Source organism: Oncorhynchus tshawytscha, linkage group LG09 (genome assembly GCF_018296145.1).
Source record: "Oncorhynchus tshawytscha isolate Ot180627B linkage group LG09, Otsh_v2.0, whole genome shotgun sequence".
NCBI lineage: Eukaryota > Metazoa > Chordata > Actinopteri > Salmoniformes > Salmonidae > Oncorhynchus > Oncorhynchus tshawytscha.
This window is the reverse complement of record NC_056437.1, coordinates 56,920,637-56,942,048: the sequence shown is the minus strand read 5'-3', so window position 1 is coordinate 56,942,048 and position 21,412 is coordinate 56,920,637. Positions and strand designations below refer to the sequence as shown.

Sequence of the window (21,412 nt, the reverse complement as noted above, 5' to 3'; positions counted from 1 at the left end):
GTGGAGAACCTTCCATAAGGACGCCCATCGCTACATTACTCCACCAATCAGGCCTTTATGGTAGAGTGGCCAGACAGAAGACACTCATCAGTAAAAGGCACATGACAGCCCTCTTGGAGTTTGCCAAAAGGTACCTAAGGAACTCTCAGACCATGAGAAACAAGATTCTCTTGCCTGATGAAACCAATATTGAACTCTTTGGCCTGAATGCCAAGTGTCATGTCTGGAGGAAACATGGCAAAATTCCTACAGTGAAGCATGGTGGTGGCAGCATCTTGCTGTGGGGATGTTTTTCATCTTGAGGGACAGGGAGACTAGTCAGGATTGTGGGAAAGATGAACAGAGATCCTTGTTGAAAACCTTCTCCAGAGCGCTCAGGACCTCAGACTGTGGGCGAAGGTTCACCTTCCAACAGGACAATATCCCTAAGCAAACAGGCAAGACAATGCAGGAGAGGTTTCGGGACAAGTCTCTGAATGTCCTTGAGTGGCCCAGTCAGAGCCCGGACTTGAACCCGATCGAACATCTCTGGAGAGACTTGAAAATATAGCTGTGCAGCGACGCTCCCCATCCAACCCAACAGAGCTTGAGGATCTGCAGAGAAGAATGGGAGAAACTCCCCAAATACAAGTGTACCAAGCTTGTAGCATCATACCCAAGATGACTTGAGGCTGTAATATGTACTGAGCAAAGGGTCTGAATACTTATGTAAATGTTATATTTCAGTTTTTATTTTTAATACATATGCCCAAATTTCTAAAAAACAGTATTTGCTTTGTTATTATGGGATAGCTAGATTGAGGAGGGAAAAAACAATTTAATCAATTTTAGAATAAGGCTGTAAAGTAATTGTGGAAAAAGTCAAAGGGTCTGAATACATTCCAAATGCGCTCTATATTTACTATGTGTATGTGATGTGAACTTCCATGAGGGCAACCAATGACGACACTCAATCTGCCACATTTTCTTGTCTACCAAACAGAGCTAGCTGGTAAATCAAGCTCTTGGCGAACTTCAGTCTGGAGTAGAGCAAATATGTCTTCACTCCTGAGAAAAGCCTTCAATGCTGTTATTTTCTTTTCTTTCAATTAAGTTATGCCCTCCAGTTCTGATATAACTGCTGCTATACCAGCATCAACACTAACCTCCTCAAGAGCAGACAGTTTTGTTATGATTTGACTTCTGCAAACCACAGGTGATCAGAGGATGTCGATTGGTCTGGCCATACTGTCACGTTCTGTCCATCGTTCGTATGTGTTTTCCTTGTTTTAGTGTTGGTCAGGACGTGAGCTGGGTGGGCATTCTATGTTGTGTGTCTGGTTTGTCTATTTCTATGTTTGGCCTGATATGGTTCTCAATCAGAGGCAGGTGTTAGTCATTGTCTCTGATTGGGAACCATATTTAGGTAGCCTGTTTTGTGTTGGGTTTTGTGGGTGATTGTTCCTGTCTCTGTGTTTGCACCAGATAGGACTGTTTAGGTTTTCACTTTTCTTGTTTTGTATAGTCTGTTCATGTATAGTCGTCTTTATTAAAAACATGAATAACCACCACGCTGTGTTTTGGTCCGCCTCTCTTTCACCAGAAGAAAACCCTTACAGAATCACCCACCAACCAAGGACCAAGCGGCGTGGTAAACAGAGGCAGCAGCAACAGCAGCAGCAGGAGAAGCGACAGGTGCAGCAGGAGCAACAGCAGCAGCAGCAAAGGCAGCAGCAGGAGAAGCAACAGAGGCAGCAGCAGCAGTGGGAGAGGCTGCACTCTTTGGATAAATGGACTTGGGAGGAGATCCTTGACGGACAAGGACCCTGGGCAGAGCCATGGATGGAATTGGAGCTGTCGGCGAAGCAGAATGCTGAGTCTGAGAGTGTGGAGGATGTATTGGACAGAGTAGAAAGAAAGCTGTTGGCTTGGCATAGTATGCACGGCATACCAGTGCCAGCACCACGCATCAGGCCTACAGTGCGTCCCACCTGTCCAGCGCTGCCGGAGCCTTCCTCCACTCCAGCGCAGCCAGAGTCTCCCGCCTGTCCGGCGCTGTCAGAGCTACCGCCCCTCATGCCAGAGGCGCCAGAGCCCCTCATTCCAGAGGCACCAGTGCTCCTCAGTCCAGCCTGCCCAGCGCCGTCTGAGCTACCCGTCTGCCCAGCACCGCCAGTGCCGCCAGTCTGCCCAGCGCCGCCAGTGCCGCCAGTCTGCCCAGCGCCGCCAGTGCCGCCAGTCTGCCCAGCGCCGCCAGTGCCGCCAGTCTGCCCAGCGCCGCCAGTCTGCCCAGCGCCGCCAGTGCCGCCAGTCTGCCCAGCGCCGCCAGTCTGTCCAGCGCCGCCAGTGCCGCCAGCCTGCCCAGCGCCGTCTGAGCTACCCGTCTGCCCAGCGCCGTCTGAGCTACCCGTCTGCCCAGCACCGCCAGTGCCGCCAGTCTGCCCAGTGCCGTCTGAGCCGCCAGTCTGCCCAGTGCCGCCAGTCTGCCCAGTGCCGCCAGTCTGCCCAGTGCCGCCAGTCTGCCCAGCGCCGCCAGCGCCGCCAGTGCCGCCAGTCTGCCCAGCGCCGCCAGTGCTGCCAGTCGGCCAGGATCAGTTAGATCCGCCATTCAGCCAGGATCCCCCAGTCGGCCAGGATCCCCCAGTCGGCCAGGATCCCCCAGTCGGCCAGGATCCCCCAGTCGGCCAGGATCCGCCAGTCGGCCAGGATCCGCCAGGATCTGCCAGTCAGCCAGGATCAGTTAGATCCGCCATTCTGCCAGGATCCGCCAGTCAGCCAGGATCCGCCAGTCAGCCAGGATCCGCCAGGATCTGCCAGTCAGCCAGGATCTGCCAGATCCGCCAGTCAGCCAGGATCCGCCAGTCAGCCAGGATCCGCCAGTCAGCCAGGATCTGCCAGTCAGCCAGGATCTGCCGGAACCACCAGCCAGTCAGGATCTGGTAGATCCATCAACCTGCCTGAGCTTCCCCTCGGTCCCGAGTTTCCCCTCGGTCCAGTGGGGCCGTTGTTAGGTTTCCTAGGCCAAGGTTAGCGGCGAGGGTCGCCACTCAAGGGACACTAAGGAGGTGGACTAAGACAATTATGGAGTGGGGTCCACGTCCAGCGCCAGAGCCGCCACCGCGGACAGATGCCCACCCAGACCCTCCCCCATAGGTTTAGGTTGTGCGTTCGGAGTCCGCACCTTGGGGGTTCTGTCACGTTCTGTCCATCGTTCGTATGTGTTTTCCTTGTTTTAGTGTTGGTCAGGACGTGAGCTGGGTGGGCATTCTATGTTGTGTCTGGTTTGTCTATTTCTATGTTTGGCCTGATATGGTTCTCAATCAGAGGCAGGTGTTAGTCATTGTCTCTGATTGGGAACCATATTTAGGTAGCCTGTTTTGTGTTGGGTTTTGTGGGTGATTGTTCCTGTCTCTGTGTTTGCACCAGATAGGACTGTTTAGGTTTTCACTTTTCTTGTTTTGTATAGTCTGTTCATGTATAGTCGTCTTTATTAAAAACATGAATAACCACCACGCTGCGTTTTGGTCCGCCTCTCTTTCACCAGAAGAAAACCCTTACACATACAGTGGATGGAAGGGAGGGGCTCAAATAGTTTGAATCTGGTCGTGGCCAGACTATATTTGTAGCAAAACAGAATCTAAGCTATGAGTTTGCGCTCGCCCAGTGCTGGGCAATCTTTTTTAAACATTTTTAAATGTATATATGGACGTTCTACATCCTTTTCAAATCAATGTCTATTTCTAATGACCAGCTTGGATATTAGTTAGTGCAAAAAGAAATTAAGACATTATGCAGTCCTATTTTGACAGTAACTATAGTCTAATTGTCAACCCAAAATTAATGATAATCACTGGATTAAAGTTGCCCATTAAAATATCTTGAATCATGCATTCCTGCATGGAGCTGTTAGATGAAACCATTTATTTATTGAATACCTCAGTCTATGTATCATACTTCTTGATAAAGCACTATGAATGACTTCACAAGATGATTACTCATGATTTTGGGTCCGACAAAATCATGGGCTGATCCCACAAACTGTAAAAGTTAATGGCACCAGTGATACCAGGGGAAAATGTTAGTCGGGAGCCCTGTAATATTAATTAAAACTTATGGTAGGAAAACACATGACAGGCACTAATTTGCAATATATCTTAAGTCATTAGCTTGGCTTTAATAACATAAAGGCATTAAGACAGACAGAGAACAAGAAGAAGCACATAATGACAGCAGAGAAGATGCTGAGACAGATAGACGGCACAACAGGGAGGCAAACAAAATGGCTAGAGCAGAGGCGCAGGTATAGTATTGAGCAGTATCTCCAGTGGTGTTTTAACACATTGTATTTGTTTTAAACATGAGCTGGTTAAAAAAAGAGGAGCAGGACCATGTTTCAGTCACTTTTGTGTTTTGGAACTCTAGTCATATCCCCACAATGTTCCCAAAACCCAAGGAAACATTCTGAGAACCTTTACATATCAGACAAAATGTGTTCTGAGAATGTTCTTGTAACATCAGGTGAATGTTTTTTGCAGCCTAAAATAAACATTGTATAATCATTCACACAACAGGACAGTTTTGGGGTTTTGGGAACATATCTTTTGTGATGTCCCCACAATGTACCCGACCCGACTGTTCCCACAACCTAATTAAACATTCTGTGAAACTTTAAAGAACAGACGAAATGTGTTCTGGCAAATGTTTCATACAAACATGGTTTAATCAACAGCACAACTGGACAGTTTTTGTGTTATGAAAACATTTGCCACAACCTTGACGAATGTTCTGGGAACTTTCCAAATCAAATTTTGGTTTGCTGGGAAAACATTACAGGTACATTGTGTTATCACCTGGAAACCTAATGAGAACTTTTTGGGAATGTTCTATGGTGGTTGGTACAGATGTTGTGCACAACATTTTAGTGAATGCTAGCAGAACATTCCAAGGATATTTCATTTAAAATAATTAAATAACAATTTTATTTAGCAAAAACATTATCATCCCAATAGATAAAACCCTAAATAGAACTTAATGGGAATCTTCGCTAGTGTTCTGGAAATGTTCCCTGTTTGCTGGAATAATACTATGTTGCATTCCTGATATGATGTTCTCATACAAGCAGGACTGTTTCCTCGACAGAGGAGAGAAAAATTTTTATGTTTTATAGTAATTTCCTCCAAGTCTACAAATTTTGCCATGAATAGTAAAGACAATGTTTGCTTTAAAGCAAGTTTGCTGCAATTCAAAAATGTTGCCATGGGGCAGAGAGAAGATTTAGAAATTTCACAAGTAATTTCATGCAATTCTACTGATCCATAGGGTGGAGAGAAATGTTTGCAGTTTTTAACATGATATCCGAGAGTGGGGGCCACCCGGGTCGGTAATTCAACCATGATCACTACACGCTTAGAAAGCTGGCTAGACTAATTAACCGATCACATTTTTTTTGTTTGCTGACACGGGCTAATTGAGTGACTATCAGTGACTGACATAAGAGAAAAATTGCTGATGCACAAACAAATTTAGAATTTGCACTTTGTGTATACAGTAAGTTGAGACCTCGACTGAGTTCCTTTAAAATATCCCCGGGCCTACTTAAGGCGGTCCCGTCTCTGTTCTAGGGGAGTTAACATGTATGTCTACACCCATTCTAATGTCTCACCGATTTCCTGTCTGTTCAGTCTTTTGTATGAATAAACATAGCAATCAGATGTGATCACCTTTCCCATTCTTTCTTTTCTCCTCTCCATAGTTTGTTCACAGTTTTCCAAAGGAGTCTACGCCATCATCGGACTGTATGACAGGAAGACCATGAACATGCTCATGTCATTCTGTGGGGCTCTCCACGTCTGCTTTGTGACACCCAGTTTCCCCATAGAAACCAACAACCAGTTTGTGATCCAGCTGAGACCGGAACTCCAGGAGCCCCTCATTGCCCTAATCCAGCACTACAAGTGGACCAAGTTCGTTTACATGTACAGCTCACATTCAGGTACTGTTCATCATTCGGTCATTTTTGTTTTGTGGAACCTCTTGAGAAAGTCAAACTGTACACTAGGCTACTTGGCAAAAAGAGATGCATACTTTCACAATACACAGATAAAGCACAGTTGATCAATGTTAAGCTCAGGCGTCTGCAATTGTTGTTGTGGATACATTTGAAGTAACCGAGCTATTATTCTGGATACGTTCTATTATTGAAGTATTTGTGGATATATTGTTGATATTTGTTAGGTGTATTCTCGCTCAGTTCAGAGTGGCATTAATTGAAATGGTTTGGAACGTTGTACAGTCAGACTCGTCCAATTAAAGTTTGCTGTACTGTTTCCTCTCTGACTACGAGTGTTGCCATGCTGTATATGGTATGTGATATTGTTTTACAACATCTGTGGATGTATTTGTGTTTGTTAAATGCGTTGTTTGGTATTCTGCCAGAAGCTCCTCTAGATGTGTAAGCTGTACTCTGTAAACTGTACGTCCTCAATGCACATTTTGTGCTTGGATGGGCCACTCAACTGTAACCATCACTCAACTTCAGTGCCATCAGAAACAGATGCAGCTAGTAGGAGATGTGAAGGTTAATGATGCAGAGTCTGGTTGATGCAGTGGATGTGCCCAGGACATGTAGACCTAAGTGTCTGAACCGTACTTGTTTGCTTATTTTTTAACATGTACAGTCTGTGATCTGCACATAAGTGGTTCTTTGACAATGGATCGTTTTTTGTTGTTGTATATTTCCGGTGAGATCCATGCAGCGGGACAAATGCTCCATCGATTTGTTTATCTAGCCGTAGCGCTTTAGTCTTGGATAAGGAACTCAAGGTTGTCGATTTCTTCATGACACATCCGAGTGACACACCCCCCTCACCGCCATTGATTCAAGCCCTGTTGCATGGATACTGCACTGCACAGTCAGTGGTTATTTAAGCCTTTTAGGGAACTTCACTACAATGTTTATGTCTGTGACTATGTGACTATATGTCTGTGTAATGTGTGTGTGTGTGTGTGTGTGTGTGTGTGTGTGTGTGTGTGTGTGTGTGTGTGTGTGTGTGTGTGTGTGTGTGTGTGTGTGTGTGTGTGTGTGTGTGTGTGTGTGTGTGTGTGCATGCGCTGTGGCTTACATTACATATGTACTCTTCAGGATATAACCAGAGATGAATCACTCCTGCATTACTCTAACTCTAAAGCCAGAGCTCAGGTCTCGAGATACCACACTGCCCTGCTCCGTAGTGTGACGCCTCAAGGCTAGACTCCAGAGAACAGTTTTGTAACCATACGGCAAGACATGATTCCCCGTAGTCTGGTGGGTAGGACCATTGGGCCAGTAACTGAAAGGTTGCTGGATAAAATCCCTGAGCTGACAAGGTAAAAATCTGTAGTTCAGCCCCTGAGCAAGCCAGTTAAACCACAACAACTGCTCTCCGGATGCAGATGATGTAAGTGTAAGGCAGCTCTGATTCAGAGGGGTTAGATGTGGAAGATGCATTCCGTTGTACAACTGACTAGGTATCCCACTTTCCCTTAAGTGTTACATTACAGTATGATTGCTAGGGTTGGAACGATAGCAGTTTCACAATATTTTTTTCCCCCATGACTAAACGTCAAACATGAAGCAGACCTAACATCTTTGGTCCTTTAAAAACCTTCTGAATGTAAAATATTGTGTGTTATAGATTGGAAAATAAATACATGTGACTCTGGATGACAACAACATCCTGATGTTTGTTTACAACATTAGGGCTGCATTTCTAAAGAAGTTAAATTCCTTGCCTAGATACTAACTAGTATCACGATACTGGTATCGTCCTGGCCCTAATGATTGCCCTCACAGACTACAAGAGGACTGTAAAAGGTTTAACTTGTTTTTTACTTTTTGTGTTGTGTGGTATCTTTTGTTTTCCGTGACTCTTTATAATTGTAATCCAGTTTTCTGGCTCCTCCTTGCTAGTTTACACATATGTTTGCAATAGTGAAAAGGAAGACAACGCCATTGTTTCGCAACAAAGGCTCAGCCTCTTAAAACCTAGACAGGGTTTATATTATAAAGACCAAAATCCGCACTGTATATCGGGGTTAAAAAATCTACACTTACACAAATAGAGACAGTGCAGAAATTGAATTTGGGTTTGTGCGACATTTTAGAGAAGCTGTGATGGGCAGGTCAGTGAAAGCAGCAGAGAAAGGGACCGATAGCAGCCCAGGCTGCTTTCTTTGCCAATCCCAACACTGATCTCTTCCGTTTCACTGCTGCAGTGGTGTGACGCGTTGCTAGCGCTAGACAGATAGAGGGAGCACAGCGTTTGTCTCCCTAGTTTATCTGCAGGTTAGTGCTGCTCAGTGGACGATAAAGCTGGTTTGCTCTCCGGTGTGAGACAATTTCACAGCTGCTGAGACGAGCTCTATGTGCCTGTACAGTGACGTCAGGAAGTGTATTGCAAGGCGAGCAGAGGCAGTTTAAAAATTTGATTCGACAGTGTATTAATTCACATTAAATGCATTTAAACCTCACTGTTACTTCTGACAACCTACTTTTGTCATCTGTTGCGTAATCCATGTCGCAACTCAAATTTGAAAAACGTTACTTTCTGTTTCTATATATGACAGAAAATAACAGACTTAGATAACCATTCAATCTCTCTCAGAGCATGAAATATTTTGTTTTTACTGCTAATGAATGCAAAGGCAAAATTATTATACATAGCACACATCACTAGGAGATTTTTCTTGTCAGATCACATGGTCAGGAAAAGTCTTAGCCCCGTGCATCACGAATGCATGATGTAATTGCTCTATCTGCATACAAATTAAAAGCTGTGACTAATTTTATGAGGGCATTACTACATAGACTGCATGGCTCCAGTGATAGCTTGATATAGAAAGGCAGCAGCTTGCTGTGGTTCCAAATGTATGATCTCCATTTGGGTGTACTTGGTTATTTTTGGTAAATGATATGCATTGTTAATGTTTATGCAAATCATATGCGGTGTAGAAAGAGATCTATATTTATAATTTCTTCTCTACCCAGACCTACATGTCATCTTATGCTCTTCCTTCTGAACAAAGCTGTTGTTTTAGAGAGAATTCTGAGGACTTTGGTACTGAGGTCGCCCACTGGTTGATTCAGACAACATGTACTACTATAAACAGAGGGCAAAGAGAAAAACAACAGCAATCTCTCCCACATCACAACTAAAGAAATCATCTCCCACTTTGTTCATGCCAAGGAGGTTTTGGGGGGCTACCTTAATCAACATCATCTGCACCCAGGGAGCAATTGTTAGGGGTTAACGGCCTTGCTCAAGGCAGTTTTGTTCTGAGGGAATACGGAATGGAGGATCGCACAGAACTTTTGGAAGAGTTAGAGAAGGAAAGTGAACGTGAAGAGATTGAGGACAAATTAATTGTGGGGGCGGTACAGTGATGACTGCTGAGAAGGAGCTGAGTGTAGAGGGAAGCGGTGTGGTGAGGAAGGTTGCTGCCAAGTGCAAAAAGAGGCATACAGGTTCTAGTTTCTCAGAGATGGAACCTGCCGAAAGTATGGATGTAGTACGTGCGGTGAGGACCGCCGAGGTCGGGCCTCGTCCCGAGGATGAAAAGGATCATTCTGGCTCAGTGGCAGTGAGATTTGTGGCGAGAGTCGATCCTTGCATTTTGGCTGATCCATATGTGGTGTAAGGTTGGGTGGAGAAGAGGTTGGGGACTTTTGAGTTGGTGAGAGTAACTCGGAGCGGAATAGTGATGATTTATTGTGTTTCTTCGGTCCAGAGGGAGAGGGCGCTACGGGTCACGTGATTAGGGACAAGAAATGTGACTTTCTTTGCTCTCCGGAGCAGGGCGCCTTTGAAAGAAGTGATAACGGAGGTGGCATTGAGTGTTGAGGAGGATCAGAAATGTAATATTGCCAGTGTCTGTGATGCCCACCATTTGGTGCGATGCAGACCCCCGGTGGAGAGCGTGGGGAACCAGAGAAGTGATTGTCTGTCCTGCTGTGTTTTGGTGTAGAGTCTTTGCCTGACAAGGACAAGTTAGGAAGTGTAAGTTATCCCTTGAGAGCTTTTGTTTTGAAATACTACAATGTTTAAGGTGTCAAGTTTATGTGCATGTTGCAGCAGTGTGTAGAAGGGAGATTCCTAGATATGAAAGTGTGCAGGAGGGCATGAGACGAAGGAATGTGTAGTATCGGTGAAGAAAGTTGTGGGGGTGCCAATGGGGCTGGAGTTTCGAGGTGTCCAATGAGAGAAAGGCAGGTTGAGGTTGCCAGGGTTAGAGTAGTAGAGAAAGTGTTGTATGCCGAAGCAGTGAAGAGTGTGGTAGAGGAAGATGGTTTCAAGGTGAGGGATACTGAAAGGATTCCTGTGAGTAGACAGAGAGCGATGGGAAGAGTATGTGCTTCAGTAAGGTGGGCTTTTTAGCATTCATAGCCATGCTTGTCAATTGTACTGCATAAATGGATCAGAAGTCACAGAAAATAGAGGTTGTGGTGGCACCAGCTGAGAAGTACTTAAGATTATGAGGATTTACTACAAAACAGTTGCAGGGGGTGTTGAGTGATAAAAGGAAATGGGCACACCTAGTCAGTTGTACAACTGAATGCATTCAACTGAAATGTGTCTTCCGCATTTAACCAAACCCCTCGGAATCGACATCCACGTCATCGGCACCCGGGTTAACTGCCTTTCTCAGGGGCAGAAAGACAGAGTTCGGGAGTGTTCTGTCCTCTCAGACCGTTTGTCTGGAGGAGGATTAGATAGGGTTAAATAGTGGAATGGGGTGGTGTTTTTTTGTTGTTGAGCGTGCTAATAATTTTATATTACCATATGAAGAATTTAATGTAGGTAGTTCACACAACAGTACAGTAGGTGGAGGTGAAGGCACCTAAAAGTTGAATGCGATCCGCCAACCAAATCCTAAAGGTGGCGGCTTGCCTTTTTAACAATGCCTGGAATTGCCTCTATACTATAACATATGAAAATGCTAAGTAGCCTACTTACCTGATGAATTATAAAGTAATTTCTCAGGTTGGTCATTTTCAGGTCAGAGCTGAAGTTGGTGTGTTTAAATTGCATCTGATACTTTTGTTTTAGCTCTATTGTTAATTGTTGCCTTAACAAGATTGCCTAGCAGTGGTACTTTGTAGGAGGCTGTCTGTTTTGATCAAAAATGTGATTTGAAGACAGACACTCTGGCCCTGAGATAAAGGTGAATGGGGGGCCTCTTTGAAGAGTATTTGGAAATTCAGGCATTTGGAAATTGCTTCCAAGGATGAACCAGACTTTGAAGGTTCTAAAGCCTTGACATAATTTTCTGGAATTTTACAAGCTGTTTAAAGGCACAGTCAACTTAGTGTATGTAAACTTCTATCCCACTGGAATTGTGATACAGTGAATTATAAGTGAAATAATCAATCTGTTAACAATTGTTGGAAAAATTACTTGTATCATGCACAAAGTAGATGTCCTAACCGACTTGCCAAATCTATAGTTTGTTAACAAGGAATTTGTGGAGTGGTTGAAAAACTAGTTTTAATGACTCCAACCTCAGTGTATGTAAACTTCGTCTTCAACTGTACATAAAGTGCTTTCATTTCTAAGTGGTAAAAAATATGTATGAAAATAAAATCTAATAAAAGTTGACATTCTGCACTGTCACCTCATATGACACATTTTATCAAGACAAATGCTGGAATATAGAGCCAAATTAAACATTTTAGCTTCACCGTCCAAGTACATCAAATGTGTAGGGGAGTGTACGATATGTCAGAAACAATGTCTCAGAACAGACAATCCTTATTTCCATGCTAATACTTCTGCTTCAAAACGGATTTACATAAACAGAAGGGCACACGAGAAAGAAAACCCAAGCCTCACTTCCTCCACCACATCATTAAACATATGGGTGAACATAAATCGGTGGGAATTTATATGGGGGGAATATTGATGTGCCAGTGTTATTGATACAGGGAAGGAAAGGCATTGATACAGGGAAGGAAAGGCATTGATACAGGGAAGGAAAGGCATTGATACAGGGAAGGAAAGGCATTGATACAGGCAAGGAAAGGCATTGATACAGGGAAGGAAAGGCATTGATACAGGGAAGGAAAGGCATTGATACAGGGAAGGAAAGGCATTGATACAGGCAAGGAAAGGCATTGATACAGGGAAGGAAAGGCATTGATACAGGGAAGGAAAGGCATTGATACAGGGAAGGAAAGGCATTGATACAGGGAAGGAAAGGCATTGATACAGGGAAGGAAAGGCATTGATACAGGGAAGGAATGGCATTAATTCAAATGGTTCAGCTGCAGTCGCACGTCACCCATCTAAGTTCCAAGTCGTGTTCCTCAAGGAGAGAAGAGACGTGAATGGGGGAAGGAAGGGGAGAGGGGGGCCACTGAAGTAGTTCCCTCCACTTCATAGGCTCTTTTTACTATGATCACCCCCAACTGCATAATGTCTTCAGATTAGCTGTCTTCAAACATACTTCCTCCATGTCTTCCTCATTGCAAAATACTCTAGCCTTTCCATTTCCAGTATTAAACGGGGGGAAGCCATTTGAAATGCTAAATTTGTCCCTTTTTAAACTTTGGGCCTTTGGGAAAGCAGATACGAAGCAGCACATATAATTTGGCTGAGGAGAATAAATAGGCATGCAGACAGCAGCATGGTGCCTCAGCTTGGCTGTCAATTTTAGGTGTGGTGACAGTGATTTCAGGTGACTGGTGTGAAAACAACCTGCGCAGCTCTGCCTCGCACGCAGTCTGCTGTTTAGCTCGGTGATATCCTCTGTTCCCTCTATAGTGGCAATGTGCTAAACAAACCACTCCTGATCAAAAAGCATTCTGAATTTATAATACCTGTTTATTTACCAAGGTGGATTTAAAGGCAAGAGTACACATAGTATGTACAGTGCCTTCAGAAAGTATCTACACCCCTTGACTTACACATTTTGTTACAGCCTGAATTCCAAATTGATTCAATTGTTTGTTTTTTCTCACCCATCTACACACACACACAATACCCCATAAAGTGAAAACAACATGTTTTTTAAATGTTTTTTTGTAAATGTATTGAAAAATAAACGTTAGAAACACATTTGGCAGTGATTACAGCTGCAAGTCTTTCCGGGTAAGTCTGTAAGAGCTTTGCACACCGGGATTGTACAAAATTCTTCAAGCTCTGTCAAGTTGATTGTTGATCATTGCGCGACAGCCACGTCTTGCCATAGATTTTCAAGCCGATTCAAGTCAAAACTGTAACTAGGCCACTCAGGAACATTCATTTGGCCATACATACATTTGGCCGTGTGTTATGGGTTATTGTCCTGCTGAAAGGTGAATTTGGCTCCCAGTGTCTGTTGGAAAGCAAACTGAACCAGGTTTTCCTGTGGGATTTGCCTGTGCTTAGCTCTAGTTTCAAGTTTTAATGTCACATGCACGTGTACAGAGAAATGCCTTTGTTGCAAGCTCTAAATCCAACAATGCAGTAACAATAACAATGTAAAACTAAAAATAACAAGTTAAAACCAAAACACAGGAGAAATAAGAATAACAACATGATAAAGTAAGCAAGTATACTATACAGGGTCAGTACCAGTACCATATTTAAAATGTGAAGGGATACTGGATCGACATACATACATACATACAGACAGACAGACAGACAGACAGACAGACAGACAGACAGACAGACAGACAGACAGACAGACAGACAGACAGACAGACAGACAGACAGACAGACATACAACCGTTCAAAAGTTTGGGGTCACTTAGAAATGTCCTTGTTTTTGAAAGAAAAGCAACAACAACAAAAAATCTTAATTAAAATACATCAAATGAGTCAGAAATACATTGTCTACACTGTTAATGTTGTAAATGACTATTTTAGCTGGAAATGTCTGACTTTTAATGGAATATCTACATAGCCATTCAAAGGCCCATTATCAGCAACCACCTCCTGTGTTCCTGTGTTCCAATGGCACGTTGTGTTAGCTAACCCAAGTTTATTATTTTAAAGGGCTAATTGATCATTATAAATCACTTTTGTTATTATGTTAGCATAGCTGAAAACTGTTGTCCTGATTAAAGAAGCAATAACACTGGCCTTTTTTTTAGACTGTACGCCTATGTAGTTATTCATAATATCTTTTGAAAAGCAGTATCCAGCCACAATAGTCATTTACAAGATTAACAATGTCTACACTGTATTTTTAATGAACTTGATGTCATTTTAATGTGCTTTTCTTTCAAAAACAAGGACATTTCTAAGTGACCCCAAACTTTCGAACGGTGGTAGTTTTCTGTTAAAGTTGGAAGTTTACATACACTTAGGTTGGAGACATTAAAACTCGTTTTTCATAGTTTCCACAAATGTCTTGTTAACAAACTATAGTTTTGGTAAATCGATTAGGAGATCTACTTTGTGCATGGTAAAGGCAAATTTTCCAACAATTGTTTACAGAGATTATTTCACTTAAAATTCACTGTATCCCACTGTATCCAGTGGGTCAGAAGCATACACTAAGTTGACTGTGCCTTTAAACAGCTTGGAAAATTCCAGAAAATGATGTCATGGCTTTAGAAGCTTCTGATAGGCTAATTGACATCATTTGATTCAATTGGAGGTGTACCTGTGGATGTATTTCAAGGCCTATCTTCAAACTCAGTGCCTTATTGCTTGACATCATGGGAAAATCAAAAGAAATCAGCCAAGACCTCAGAAAAGAAGTGTAGACCTCCACCAGTCTGGTTCATCCTTGGGAGCAGTTTCCAAACGCCTGAAGGTACCACGTTCATCTGTACAAACAATAGTACGCAACTATAAACACCATGGGACCACGCAGCCGTCATACCGCTCAGGAAGGAGACGCGTTCTGTCTCCTAGAGATGAACGTACTGTGGGGCGAAAAGTGCAAATCAATCCCAGAACAACAGCAAAGGACCTTTTGAAGATGCTGGAGGAAACAGGTGCAAAAGTATCTATATCCACAGTAAAACGAGTTCTATATTGACATAACCTGAAAGGCCGCTCAGCAAGGAAGAAGCCACTGCGCCAAAGCCGCCATTAAAAAAGCCAGACTACCGTTTGCAACTGCACATGGGGACAATGATCGTACATTTGGAGAAATATCCTCTGGTCTGATGAAACAAAAATATAACTGTTTGGCCATAATGACCATCATTATGTTTGGAGGAAAAAGGGGGAGGCTTGCAAGCCGAAGAACACCATCCCAACCATGAAGCACAGAGGTGGTAGCATCATGTTGTGGGGGTGCTTTGCTGCAGGAGGGACTGGTGCACTTCACAAAATAGATGGCATCATGAGGCAGGACAATTATGTGGATATATTGAAGCAACATCTCAAGACATCAGTCAGGAAGTTAAAGCTTGGTCGCAAATGGGTCTTCCAAATGGACAATGACCCCAAGCATACTTCCAAAGTTGTGGCAAAATGGCTTAAGGACAACAAAGTCAAGGTATTGGAGTGGCCATCTCAAAACCCTGACCTCAATCCCATAGAGCATTTGTGGGCAGAACTGAAAAAGTGTGTACGAGCAAGGAGGCATACAAACCTGACTCAGTTACACCAGCTCTGTCAGGATGAATGGGCCAAAGTTCACCCAACTTATTGTGGGAAGCTTGTGGAAGGCTTCCCGTAACGTTTGACCCAAGTTAAACAATTTAAAGGCAATGCTACCGAATACTAATTGAGTGTATGTAAACTTCTGACCCACTGGGAATGTGATGAAAGAAATAAAAGCTGAAATAAGTCACTCTACTATTATTCTGACATTTCACTTTCTTAACATAAAGTGGTGATCCTAACTGACCTCGAAGACATGGCATTTTTACTAGGATTAAATGTCAGGAATTGTGAAAAACTGAGTTTAAATGTATTTGGCTAAGGTGTCTAGGCATCAGGATATATGATGAACAGTAGCAGCAGCATATATGATGATTGTATGGGAGTGGATCTGTGTAGAGTCACTAAAAAAATCTAAATCAAATGTATTTATATAGCCCTTTGTACATCAGCTGATATCTCAAAGTGCTGTACAGAAACCCAGCCTAAAACCCCAAACAGCAAGCAATGCAGGTGTAGAAGCACGGTGGCTAGGAAAACTCCCTAGAAAAGCCAAAACCTAGAGAGGAACCAGGCTATGAGTGGTGGCCAGTCCTCTTCTGGCTGTGCCGTGTGGAGATTATAACAGAACATGGCCAAGATGTTCAAATGTTCATAAATGACCAGCATGGTCAAATAATAATAATCACAATAGTTGTCGAGGGTGCAGCAAGTCAGCACCTCAGGAATAAATGTCAGTTGGCTTTTCATAGCCGATCTCTACCACTCCTGCTGTCTCTAGAGAGTTGAAAACAACTATACATGCATGTGCATGTTATGTGTGTGAGAGCAAATGATGGAGTGAGTGTTTGTATGTGTGTTGGAGTATCAATGTGATTAGTGTGTAGGGCCCTGTGAATAGACAGTGAAAAAAATAGGAATAAAATAGAAAATGTCAACTCAGCTGTTAGCTATTTAGCAGTTATATGGTATGGGGATCATAACCTGTTCAGGAGCCTGTTGATGTCAGACTTGATGCACGCTTGTCGTGCGGAAGCAGAGAGAACAGTCTATGGCTTGGGTGGTTGAAGTTGTCAACAATTTTCCAGGCCTTCCTTTCACACTGCCTGATATAGAGGTTCTGGTTGGCAGGAAGCTCGGCGCCAGTGACGTAATGGGCTGTCCGCACCACCCCCTGTAGCGCCATGCCATTGAGGGCGGTGCTATTTTCATACCAAGCAGTGATGCAGCCAGCTAAGATGCTCTCAATGGTGCAATTGTATATATTATTTAGGGTCTGACGGCCCATGCCAAACCTTTTCAACGCGCCTTTTTCACGACTGCGCGTATGTGTGCGGACCATTTTAAGTTCTTAGTGATTTCGACATGAGGAACTTGAAGCTCTTGACACCGCTTCACTGCAGCCCCGTCAATGTGGATGAGGGCGTGCTCATGCCTAAATTTGCTGTAGTTCTTCCAGCCCCACACTGCCAGGTCACTGACCACCTCCCTGTAGGCTCTCATCGTCGCCAGTCATCAGGCCTACCAAGTCGTGTCGTCAGCAAACTTGTGATGGCCGGTCAACATGGTGTACAGGATGGGACTAAGCATACACCCCTGTAGGGTCCCCATGTTGAGGGTCAGCTTAGCGAGGCGATGTTGCCTACCCTCTCCACCTGGGGTCAGCCCATCAGGAAGTCCAAGATCCAGTTTGCAGATGGAGGTGTTCAGTCTCACTCCATCAGCTTACTAAGCTTGGTGACGAGCTTGGAGGGGGCAATGGTGTTGAACAGTGAGCTGTAAACAATGAACAGCATTTTTCACATAGGTATGCCTCTTATCTAGGTTGGGTGAGGACAGTGTGGGGTGCAATTGAGATTGTGTTGTCTATGGCGGTATGCAAATCGGAGTGGATCTATTTGATGTGTCTCATAACCAGTCTCACCAAAGCACTTCATGATTACAGATATGAGTGCTAAAGCCGGTACTCATTGTGGCATGAAGCCTTTGAGTTCTTGGGAACAGGAAGGATGATGTCCATCTTAAAACATGTGGGGATTACAGACTGGGACAAGGAGAGGTTGAAAATGACCTTGAGTATATCGGTTAGCTGTTCTGCGAATGCTCTGAGAATGCACCCTGAAATACCATCGGGCCCCGCGGCCTTGTGGGTATTGACCTGATTAAAGACTTTACTCAAGTGGCCCCGGAGAGCGAGATCACCCAATCTTCTGGGTTGGTGGCGCCCCTCACTTTATTGTCCCCCCAAAAAACTCCCTTGTTATTGCCGATGACAAGCATACCCATAACATGATGCATCCACCACCATGCTTGAAAATATGGAGAGCAGTCCTCAGTAATGTGTTGGATTTGCCCGAAACATAATGCGTTGTATTCAGGACATAAAGTACATTTATTTGACACATTTTTAGCAGTTTTACTTTAGTGCCTTGCAAATAGAATGCATGTTATGGAATATTTGGGTTCTGTGCAGGCTTCCTTTTCACTCTGTCATTTAGGTTAGTAATTGTGGAGCAACTACAATGTTGTTCCATCCTCAGTTTTCTCCTATCGCAGCTATTAAACTCTGTATTTGTTTTAAAGTCACCATTGAAATCCCTAAGCAGTTTCCTTCCTCTTCGGCAACTGAGTTAGGAAGTACGCCTGTATCTTTGTAGTGACTGGGTGTATTGAGACACCATCCAAAGTGTAATTAATATGCTCAAAGGGATATTCATTGTTTGTTTTTACCCATCTACCAATAGGTGCCCTTCTTTGAGAGGCATTGGAAAACCTCCCTGGTCTTTGTGGTTGAATCTGTGTTTGAAATTCACTGCTCGACTGAAGGACATTACAGATGATTGTATGTGTGAGGTACATCGATGAAGTAGTCATTCTAAAATCATGTTCAATACTATCATTGTCCACAGAGTGAGCCCATGCAACTTATTATGTGACTTGTTAAGCACATTTTTACTCCTGAACTTATTTAGGCTTGCCATAACAAATGGGTTGAATACTTATTGACTCTGCTTTTCATTTGTAATACATTTTTGAAAAATATATTTCCACTTTGACATTTTGGGGTATTGTGTGTAGGCCAGTTACACAAAATCTTAAAGTAATACTTTTTGAATTCATGCTGTAAAAGTCAAAGGGTGTGAGTACTTTATGAAGGCACTCTACTACAGAAGCTGATTAGAGAAAATCAACTCTGTTAATTCAATAGGTTTTGTAGGTCACAACGTTGTTGTGACTTGCTCCATTCAGTAGGTGAAGTCAAGTAAGCAGGTGTAAATGCAATATAAGTGGCTACAAAGGGATGAAAAGAAATTACATATATAGACCTAAATTTGGTTTACTTACTTAAATATGCCCAGACTAATTAGTATTTTACTTTGGTGTTTGTCTTGTCATTTAGGCCTGACAGTACTCCAGAAGATTCTGGACACTGCAGCAGAGAAGACATGGCAGGTGACATCAGTGAACCTGGACAGTGGTATGGATCAGACGGCTTTCTTGAAGGTGGTTCAGGACCTAGAGAAGAAGAAGGAGTACAACATCATCCTGGACTGTGAGCTGGAGAGACTCAACATGATCCTCAACCTGGTAAATAACATTGGATTGACAGACTGTCCAGTAATGAAAAGGGAGATAGATGTAAACTAGACACATTACTTCAATGGTGGGATGGGTTCACTCCAACAAGAGGACCACTCAGCTAGAGTGACAAAATAACCCTTTCTCCTCTTATTTAAGTGTCACGTCTACTCCTGCTCCTCCCCTCCGGCGTGCGACGGTGCTAACCACCGGTCCTGGGAATCATCTTTGCGTACACCTGGCACTCATCATTACGCGCACCTGGCACTCATCATTATGACTCACACCTGGACCTCATTACCTCCCCTTTATAGGTCCCTTTTGTTCATTCCTCAGTTGGTACTGCACCTGTGTTCATGTTACCTCGCTTCTGTCACGCTGTCTTGTTTCACGTTTGTTGTGTTCATTAAAGGTTTGACCTGCGTCTTTCCTCATGATGTCATTGTTACCAACAAAAAAAATGGGAGCAGCAGGAAAATTGGATATCTCTCAGACGGTCGACGAACAGGGTTACCTTCTGCTTCAGCACCATGACCAGCTGGCACAATTGGGGATGACCATGGATGAGGTCCTTTGCAGTTTGTAGGATCTCAAACATTTCCAGGAGGTGGAGAATACTCTAGAACCAGCCTACCCAGTAAGCCAGCCCAACAGCCCATTCAGCAAACTGCTCAGGGCAGCGATGCCCATTTATCCCTCCCAGAGAAAATGACAGTACCCAATCCAAATGCTGTGGCTTCTTACTTCAGTGCACACTTTATTTTACACACCAGATGGAAACCCCTACCACCGAGAGGTGTAAGGTTGCCACGGTTATTTCTCTGCTGACAGGGCGGGCATTGGAATGGGCTACGGCGGTCGAGGAGAGGAGCTAAATTCATGAGGGGTTCATGGCTCTGTTTAAATGGATCTTTGATCATCTCCCGGAGGGTAGAGAGGGAGGTGAGCATCTACTTCAATCACGGCAGGGAGATCAGGTGGCTGCTGAGTACGCGCTCACCTTCCAGCGCTTCGCACGCTATTTAGAAGAGGTTTGCGCGACGAGATCCAGACGGAATCTTACCCTGGACGCGCTCATAACCTTTTCCGGGAGTGTCGGCATTCTCATCGCTTCTTTCCCTCCTTCAGCGAACACTTGGAATCAGAGCCTGAACCCATGGAGGTAGGGGTCACACACCTCCCCGCGGCGAAGCGCTGCAGACTGATACAACTGGAGCTCTGTATGTACTGTGGTCAAGGAGGGCACAGACTCCAGCGGTGTCCGGCACATCCAAATCCTGGATCTACTAGAATAGCGGGACGGTCACGTGATCTGCCATCCCCTGGGCCAGGAGCTAATATTCCATCTTCATCACTTCCTGCTAGGCTATTTTTTGGTGTCCATCTCGGTGGTTGACTTTTTAAATTTATTTTATTTCACCTTTATTTAACCAGGTAGGCTAGGTTAAGAACAAGTTCTCATTTACAACTGCGACCTGGCTAAGATAAAGCAAAGCAGTGTGGCACTGACAACAACACAGAGTTACACAGAGTAAAAAATAAACAAGCTAATAACACAAACTATCCCTCATGTCCTGTGTCAACAGTTTTAGTGGATTCCGGTGCCGCAGGGAATTTTCTGGATCAGACCCTTGCCGCCTCTCTCAATATTACTTCATACACGCCCTCCTCTCCTTTTCCGGTGCAAGGCCCTGATTGTCGGCTATTAGGATCCGGAACCATTACACACATCACTCAACCGCTTACCCTCACTGTGGAGTCCAATCATCAGGAGAATATCCCCTTCATCATCAGTTCACAAGATCATCCTCGGCCTCCCTTGACTTCAACGCCATAATCACACCATTTCATGGTCGAGGATGAGAATCACAGACTGATCACCTGAATGTCAGAGGACCTGTTTCCCTGTTCCCTGTGGTTCCATGTCGGTTGAGAGCCCTTTGGTTGCCTTTCAGCCCAACATCCCGGAGGTATACCAGGATCTGAGGGAGGTATTCTCCAAGACCCGGGCCACCTATCTCCCTCATTGCCCCTGGGACTGTGCCATCAACCTGCTTGCTGATGCAACACCTCCATGCAGATGCATCTGCCCTCTGTCTGTGGCTGAGACCCAGGCCATGGAGGATTACATTCAGGAGGCGCTCCAACAGTGGTTCATCAGCACCTCTACATCTCCTGCGTCAGCTGGGTTCTTCTTCGTGGCCAAGAAGGGTGGAGGATTACACCCTTGCACTGGTTACAGAGGACTCGAAGAAGTATTGGTGCCGTCTGCTGTC

The 21,412-nt window shown here is 44.2% G+C and overlaps 1 protein-coding gene across 4 annotated transcripts in view; it reads left to right on the top strand.

The window, feature by feature from the left end:
* Positions 1 to 21,412, top strand: part of LOC112258323 (glutamate receptor 1) — an 83,310-nt gene that overhangs the window by 25,768 nt on the left and 36,130 nt on the right. For all 4 annotated transcript variants that reach the window (XR_006084115.1, XM_024432627.2, XM_024432628.2 and 1 more), the window contains exons 3-4: positions 5,732 to 5,971; positions 18,958 to 19,145. Coding sequence is in view for 3 of the 4 variants with exons in the window: in XM_024432627.2 (XP_024288395.1) it covers positions 5,732 to 5,971; positions 18,958 to 19,145 (428 nt within the window). In the remaining variant the exon portion in view is untranslated. The remainder of the gene's footprint in view (positions 1 to 5,731; positions 5,972 to 18,957; positions 19,146 to 21,412) is intronic.